At 41.6% G+C, this 8,259-nt stretch overlaps 1 protein-coding gene and 1 pseudogene across 1 annotated transcript in view; both read right to left on the bottom strand.

Moving 5' to 3' along the window:
- Nucleotides 7,288-8,126, bottom strand: LOC104767801 (annotated as a pseudogene).
- Nucleotides 8,249-8,259, bottom strand: part of LOC109130835 (agamous-like MADS-box protein AGL62) — a 4,526-nt gene continuing 4,515 nt past the window's right edge. Inside the window, exon 6 of the mRNA XM_019240901.1 lies at nucleotides 8,249-8,257. Coding sequence (XP_019096446.1) covers nucleotides 8,249-8,257 — 9 coding nt within the window. The remainder of the gene's footprint in view (nucleotides 8,258-8,259) is intronic.

The following is an 8,259-nucleotide window of genomic DNA, read 5'->3' as shown; positions in this document are numbered from 1 at the left end:
GAGAGTGGCTCGGTCGGACCTCCGGAGAGCGTGGCGAGTGAGAGTGGCTCGGTGAGACCTCTGGAGAGCGTGGCTTGATCAGATTCGCTTCCAACGTCTCCTAAATACCTGAAATACTCCGAAATGCACAATGTATGCAAGAATGATGCAATAACTACCTAGATATGCAAAGTGTATAGAAAGGACTAGGAAATGATGCAAACCAATGAGTTATCCTAGCTAAATGAATGATAAATATATGCTAAGGAGAGACAAAATATAGACAAATCAACTCCCCCAAACTTATTCTTTGCTTGCCCTCAAGCAAGAAATCAAGAATAGAGTATGGAAGAGAGGTGTGAAGATGGGGTCTCATAACCTAAAACCTGCTAAATAAAATAGTTAGATTCAAGGTCCTTGTTTTTAGTTCTATGATGCATGATGAAGGAACTTTATTTCTTTAATCTACACATGCAATCCTATCAACCACTCCCTTTAACATTCATTAACAAAGAACCGTGAATCAAGCTAAGCAACGTCATTGAACTCATTTGGCTAGGGTAAAAGGTCAGAGGCAAAGATGGTCTCCTTCTCAAAAGGTTTTATCAATACAGAACAAGGTTCTCTCACGAAAGGGAGTTGAGCTTAGGAGAAGGCTAAAGGTTGAAACCAACTGATACATACAAGAGCATAGCCCTGTCTACCCAAAGAACATTCCAAACCGAAGTTGGTCCTATCTCTACCCTTCATCAGAAACTTCATCTCAAACCCATTCTTTCATTCTTTACACTTGGTCTTAGGAGGAGTTCACTTCTTATCATTGTAGCGGATTGCGAAATCTTTATTATCAGTAAGGTTATTTTTCTTTTCTTCTAAGGACTCTAGACATCTTAAACATTTTACTTTCTTTTCTTTGTCTAATCTTTTCATTTTATGCCCAGAACCAATAACTCATTATTTTGCTCAACCCAAATCCTTTACTAGACTTGTAAACCTTAAAAACGCATCCCCCTCCTAAAGACTTTCTACCCTTTACTTTCTTTTTACTCTTCACCTTTCTGCACAAATCCATACCCAATACCCAATATCGAGTTCTCACCTAGTCCTACTGGTCCGGATAACGCGAACTAGAACTACACAAGATCCTACTCTTGTCGGTTATAACCTAACACTTTCTAACAAGCTCAACTCGGAAAAGGCCTGACACTCAAGAATACAATTGGCTTGAAAGAACGGTTGGTTAAGGGTGCAGGGAACTGTTCCAAAAATGGGAATCAGCTACTTGGATTGACAAGGGTGGTAAAAAAAATGTGAAAGACAATCCAAGTATGTATATGGTATCCATGAGTTCAACTTCAATGCATAACAAGATAATTGCAAGTCAGGATTAGGTTCAGGTAGATAGGGAATGACGTCAATTCAAAACATGCTTCAATCTTACATTTTCAAATTCAATCAACATGCATCAAAGAGCTAATAACAAGGGCCTTGATCCTATCCTATTGAATCCAGCATGCTACCAAGGTTACAATCATCATCAACCCCTATGCTAAATGCAAAAACCCTAAATAACACTAGACTCAATCCTAATATGCAAGTATAAGCTACATGAACACTCTGTTTTTTTTTTGTGGAAATTTTCGAATTTTTTTTCAAATTTTTATGGTTTTTCTATGCAAATATATGGATGCAGATTCAAACATGATATGATGCAAAAATTTGAAATAAGAATCACAAGACACAACATCAGATACATCATCTCAAACCCTCCCCCAAACTTAAATTACACAGTCCCTTGTGTAAGAAAAATTTGCAGGAGGAGTTAAGAATCACAACACAAACAATGCATGAATGAAATGATATATATAAAAGTAGGGTAGGAGTACCTCAGTAGTAGAAGAAGGAGTCGGTGCTCGCCCAAGGTGGAGTGTGATACTGACTTTGTCCTTCGCCTTGGTCTGGATCTGCAGGGGTGACCTCAGTGGTTTGGTCGACCTGCTGCTCAACCGCTTGCGTGTACACGTTTGGTTGCTTGTCGCACTGCATGTCGTCAACTCTGGACTCACCATGATCCGATACTAGGACAATCACCTCTGTGGGCTGATAATCCCTGATCTGCTGCTCAACTCTGTGCATGCTCTGACGTGGGCTCGAGCGGGAGTCGTCAGTGGCTCAAGAGAGGTAGTCGGAATGTGGCTCGGTTGAGGTAGTCGGACCATGGCTCGATAGACGCGGTGAGGAACAAGTAAGAGGATGTCGGCTCGAGTGTGCGATGAGAGTGGACAAAACTTTCTTTTATTTGTATCCCCTATCTCTGTTGCTCATACTCCCTTCTGAAGACTCCTGAACACAAGAAAACTAAAAACAAAAATAAAAAACACAAGGATCCTAAAAAAAAAAAATTTACAATGATACCTTTGGGACTTCCTCCCAAGTGAGCTTGTTTAAAGTGTCTGAGCTTGACTTTGCATACTTCTTATGCTTTAGAAGGGTCATAGAGAGGCTCCAGAGACCTCTCTAGAATGTCATGTCTAGCCAGATACTCTTTAACATTCTGCCCTAGGTTCAACAACAAATGAACTGCTCTTCTTCATTATCCCAAACCTCTTCCTTAATTTCCTTGGAGGAGAACTTTTCATTGTACCTTGGAGCTTCTTGATTTTCCCACTCATCTCCTTCACCATAGATGTTAAATCTTTCACTGAATCCCTTAGAATCTTAGTATTTTGGAGGTCATACAAACTGTCAAGCGCCGGAGGACTTGACTCTTGCGGTTGGTGAGGTTTAGGAAGCAGTCCTTGACGCGTAGGGAGGGTGACGACTGCACTCGAGTTGAAGAATGGTCGAGTGAAACTTTGAGTTTTCTCTTTGGTTACCAAAACCACAGTGTCTGCCTCATTCACACTCTCAAAGATGTCAAACCCAGCTTTCTGATCTTTCTCTTCAATCACGAAGGTCTGCCCATCAATAGTTGGTTTTTTCTTAGAATCCTTGATATCAAACTTCATCTTGAAGTTTTTGCCTAGATTGAGATCAATCATCCCCTTCTTGACATCAATGACTGCTTTAGCTGTAGCTAAGAAAGGTCTTCCCAGGATTAGTAGATCTTTAGGTTCTTCATCCATTTCCAGCACCACAAAGTCAGTAGGAATCTCAGCTTGTCCAATTTTGATGGGCAGGTTCTCTAGTAGACCATGAGGCAGTCTAGTTGTCCTATCAGCCAATATTAAGCAGAGGTTTCATGACTTGTATTTGTTCAATCCTAGCCTCAGAGCTACAGAGATTGGCATGAGGCTGACTGAAGCACCAAGGTCACATAGGCACTCTATGAAGGCCAATGGACCTAGAGAACAAGGCAAGGTGAAAGAACCAGGGTCCTTTAGCTTCTTTGGGATAATCATCTTCTGAGTAACAACCTTGCATTCATTAATAACTCCACCTAAGACATGTACTACTCTCTCATCTTCCAGAGCCTTAGCTTGAGCTCCTTTATCTATCTCCTCCTTCCCTTTGGTCCTTTCTGTTACCAAATCAGTTAAAAAGTTTTGATATTGAGGCACAAGTGCAAATGCATCAAGCAAATGCATCCTAAGTTCTATCTCCTTGACTTGTTTTTCTAACAGAGCTTTATACTTCTCAGTAAGCTACTTCTTAAACCTCACTAGAAATGGTGGAGGTGGCTTGTATGGTGGAGGAATGAATCTCACAGGTTTATCCTTGGGAGCAGCGGGTTGGTTAGTAGCTTGAGGATCAGATTGCTTGGCTGACTCAATTGGATCCTTAAGCACCTCGACGGGATCCTTTATTTGAACTTCATCTTAAAGAAAATCCTCCCCATCTAAACTCTCATTGTCCTCAGTGAGCCGTACATCTACAGCTTGGATGGTGATGGCATGGATAGTAGCATAGTCCTTGGGGTTTTGAACTGCTTTTCCAGGTAGTTGGCCAGGTGTTGGGGTAGAACTAGAAGTAGTCTTTCCTTCCATATATTTCATCTTGGAGTTAAGAGCTTCAAACTTGACATTCAGATCATTGTATGAATACTCCATTCGTTGACTGAGTTCAGCAAACTTCTTGGCAGTTTCCAGAGAACCGCTAGCTTGACCCTGAAGAAGTAATTGCATCATGTGCTTCATTTCTTGATCAGGAGCGTGAGTAGGCTGAACTTGTTGAGGTGCAAATCCTGGCGGTGGTCCTGAAGGAGCTTGGTAACATTGCTGTAAATGTTGTTTAGGCACGAATCCTAGATTGTAAGGCACAAAAGGTTTTTGGTTACCTTGTTGTTGCTGCTGAGGAGGGTACACTTGATCCTGGGGATTTGCAACATTGGTACTCCTGTAAGACAAATTGGGGTTTGTCTTATAGGGGTTGTAACCCTTGTTGTAACCACCTTGATTCTAGACGTAGTTGATCTCGTCAGATTGCTCACCCTCCCCATCTTGAACTTGGAAAGGGTCATCCTCAGCTACGAAATGGACAGTGTGCTGCTGACTGAGCAAGAGGCGGTCAAGCTTGTCATTGACATTCTTAAGGTCCCTCTTGTACTTCTCCTCAGACCCAGCGTCGCCTCTAACTGTGCGGTCAAAAACTTCATTGTAGTTGCCGTCAGACTGGGCGAGATTCTCAACTAGTTGCCATCCTTTATCCACTTCTTTGTTCAGGAAATTTCCGTTAGAGGCAGTGTCAAGCAGAATGCGGATTTTTGGAAGTACACCACGGTATAGTGTGCTCAACAGTGACTCGTTGCTGAACCCATGGTGATGACACTGGCTCTGGTAACCCTTGAAACGCTCTCGGGCTTCACAGAGTGATTCTGAGCTCTTCTGAGTAAAACCAGAGATGTCATTCCTGAGACGTGCAGTTCTGGCATTGGAGAAGAACTTCGCCATGAATGCTTTCTTGCAGTCATCCCAAGTGGTGATGGAGCCCTTGGGAATGTTTTTCTCCCATTGATGAGCTTTATCTCCCAGGGAGAATGGGAAGAGTCGCAACTTGAAACCATCCTCACTCACTACATTGATCTTGGTGAGACTGCACAGACGGTCGAACTCGTCGAGGTGATCGAGTGGATCCTCCATAGGCAACCCGTGAAACCTGTTCCCTTGGATCATGGAGATCAGACCACTTTTGATCTCAAATTTTTTGTTCTGCATGGCGGGAGGGACGATTCCAGCACGCTGAGTATGAGTGTTTGGTGCATCGCCAGCACCAATGTTTCGCGGTCTCGGATTTGGTCCATTAGGAGCGTCCATAGTGATGGGTGTGTGATGATCGGCAAGAAGACGACCTGGGCGTGGTCTTTGTAGCCGATTGATGTCGTCAATAGCAGGAAGGAGATTCTGAGTTCCTCTAGATCTGGTGTGCATGCAAGGTTGCAATCAACAGGTTCCTGAGAGGCAAAACAAACAAGCAGACAACCAAAACAAGTCAATACACAGAATGATAAGTGTAACAGAACTTAATCTTGCAAAACTTGAAATCTCAAATGTAGCAAAACGAATCCCAAATGGCAACGGTGCCATATTGATACTAGGATTTGTGTATCCTAGCAGGTTCAGTTAACCTTATGTAGTTGTAGTACTTAAGGTGTCAATCCAAATGGGATGATGCTAGTCACTCAAGATGCAATCAATATTTCACAATTCAAGCCAATTCTAAGAGAGTGTTTTTATCTAACAATCCTAGAATGATCATAATGCAAAACGGAAATGTGTTCTAGGACTAGAAACGAGAATGTATGACAAGAAGCGAAAATGAATGAAAACAGAAACGAGTCTAAACACGAACAAAACCGCAAGATAAGAAACAGTCTCAGGAATGCAATAAAAATCAGGAAGAAAGAAGTCCTAAGGATGGGAGTAATTGATGTCGGTGGAGTCTCCTAGTCTACAGAGTGTTTAACATGCCACAAACAAACTATCTCTAGACAATGAACATCACGACTTAGCTAATCCAATCTCTTGGCAGAAGCTACTCATACTCAAACACTTCCAAACCTAGCTCTCGCTAGAGAAACATGGTTAAGCAGGCATGACGAACCAGTTCATTCATGTCAACAAACATCCTAGACAACTAATCTCTTAGGCTACGAACGTAAGTCTCTAGCATTAGTTGGTCAGACATTTCATCAAACATCTTTTGGGTGCGGAAGTGTCTAAGACCTAGTTCCAATTGATCAGAGAGAAACTAGTATTTCTAACTCTAGTCCAGAAGGGTTTCATACAAATCAAGCTTAAACACCCTACATACTAAGATCCTCCACCTAATCTATCCCATCCTCAAGAACTATCACACTAGTCAGATCCGAAAGTCATAATCAAGAAAGCAAACCCAGAAAACATTGAATCAAGCATAGTAAGATAGATAAAAATGAGAAGAACAACTTTGTAAAAGAAATCAAGTGCAAAAACTGAACAAACTCGGAGATGTCGGATTACAAGTCTTAGAACGTTTTTTTGGTGGCTACGTCAAACCTTAACGAAAAGAACTAAAACGAGATAAAAGATAAGATGTCCCAAGCCAAGACTTAAGAAAACGTATTTATAGTAAAAACATGTAAATCCCTAAAACTTAAAACGACAAGGTGAAGAGTCGGTTTGGGAATCTCCTGAAGCGTGTAAGATGGAGTGCCTTCCTGACATGCGCGATTTGGTCAATGTGCAACCAGTAGCTGGAGTGCGTGGCGAGTGAGAGTGGCTTGGTCGGACCGCTGGAGAGGGTGGCGAGTGAGAGTGGCTCGGTCGGACCTCTGGGGTGCATGGCGAGTGAGAGTGGCTCGGTCAGACCTTTGGAGAGCATGGCGAGTGAAAGTGGCTCAGTCGGACCTCTGGAGTGCATGGCGAGTGAGAATGGCTCGGTCGGACCTCTGGAGAGCGTGGCGAGTGAGAGTGGCTCGGTCGGACCTCTGGAAAGCGTGGCAAGTGAGAGTGGCTCGATCGGACCTCTGGAGAGCATGGCTCGATCAGATGCGCTTCCAAAGTCTACTAAATACCTGAAATACTCCGAAATGCACAATGTATGCAAGAATGATGCAAGAACTACCTAGACATGCAAAGTGTATAGAAAGGACTAGAAAATGATGCAAACCAATGAGTTATCCTAGCTAAATGAATGATCAATATATGCTAAGGAGAGACAAAATATAGACATATCAGTATTGTAGATTATTCTCACTATCTTTGTTCTTAAATTGACAATGAATACAAGCAGCCAACATACTGAATGTAAAGGAAAAATAAAATCAAGTCTCAAGACACAAGAAAAATTAGGCTGATTTCAATATCAAAGCTGCTCTTCTAGCTTCAGACTCTAGTATCTCCCGTTGAAGTTGTGACTTGACATGTAGTTCATGTTGTATCCCAGACCGATAACTCCATCATTGTTGTATCCAAAAAATGGTGTCTGGTATGGAAAATCCATGACTGGATTATAGCTGAATGTATTCACTCTTTGATCAAACTGATCAATGCCGCCAACATCAACATTACGACCACCACCAAAGAAAAAACTTTCGCCCATTTAAATCTGATGAGAAACATTCAATTGAGGATAATCAGACATCTCACTTACAAACGTCTTCTTCACATCTTGAAGAGCACATATCAGATTGTTGGTTTCATTCAGGTCGAGTTCTTTCACATATTTTTCATATCAACTTTTTCCTTTTTCTTCTCTGGATTGTCTCACCATGTCCAATGTCATTCTATTATGTTTCGCATTCTCCGGTCTGGCCAGCACCTGGATTAATGAGATTCAATCATTATATGGTTTATGCATATGAACATTTTAGATAATAAAATATAATTATGTTTTACCTGAGTGAGCATCTCGTTGAGATATTGTATATTTCTATCCGGACGAGATTCAGCAAGCTGTAGATTGTAGTTTGGTTGGTGAGGAATGAGAGAATTGTGGTTAACGTTTAGAAAATGATGAATTAGTTCTCTAACACCAGGATGGCCCAAAGAAAACGCTTTCCCACCGGGAGAGAACACAATCATCAAAATCTATGCACCACACAATGTGCAAAGCTCACTGGCTTTCTCGAAGAGACCAAACCTTCTTTTGGAGAAAGTCACCTGAAGAATGCTCTCATTTTTTATTTTTTTCATCTCTATCTTTTGACGGCCTTTGTTACTTCTCACCATTTTCTCAAAAGATTTGATTACCAAGAGATAAAACTGATGCTTAAGAGTAGAACAGCTTCCTTTTATTTATACAGGCGTGTATTACAAATGGAATCATTTATCATTATAAGCCATTCTAAGTACTATATTTCCT

The sequence above is a fragment of the Camelina sativa genome, chromosome 19 (assembly GCF_000633955.1).
Source record: "Camelina sativa cultivar DH55 chromosome 19, Cs, whole genome shotgun sequence".
NCBI classification, from domain to species: domain Eukaryota; kingdom Viridiplantae; phylum Streptophyta; class Magnoliopsida; order Brassicales; family Brassicaceae; genus Camelina; species Camelina sativa.
This window is presented reverse-complemented; position numbering and strand designations above follow the sequence as displayed.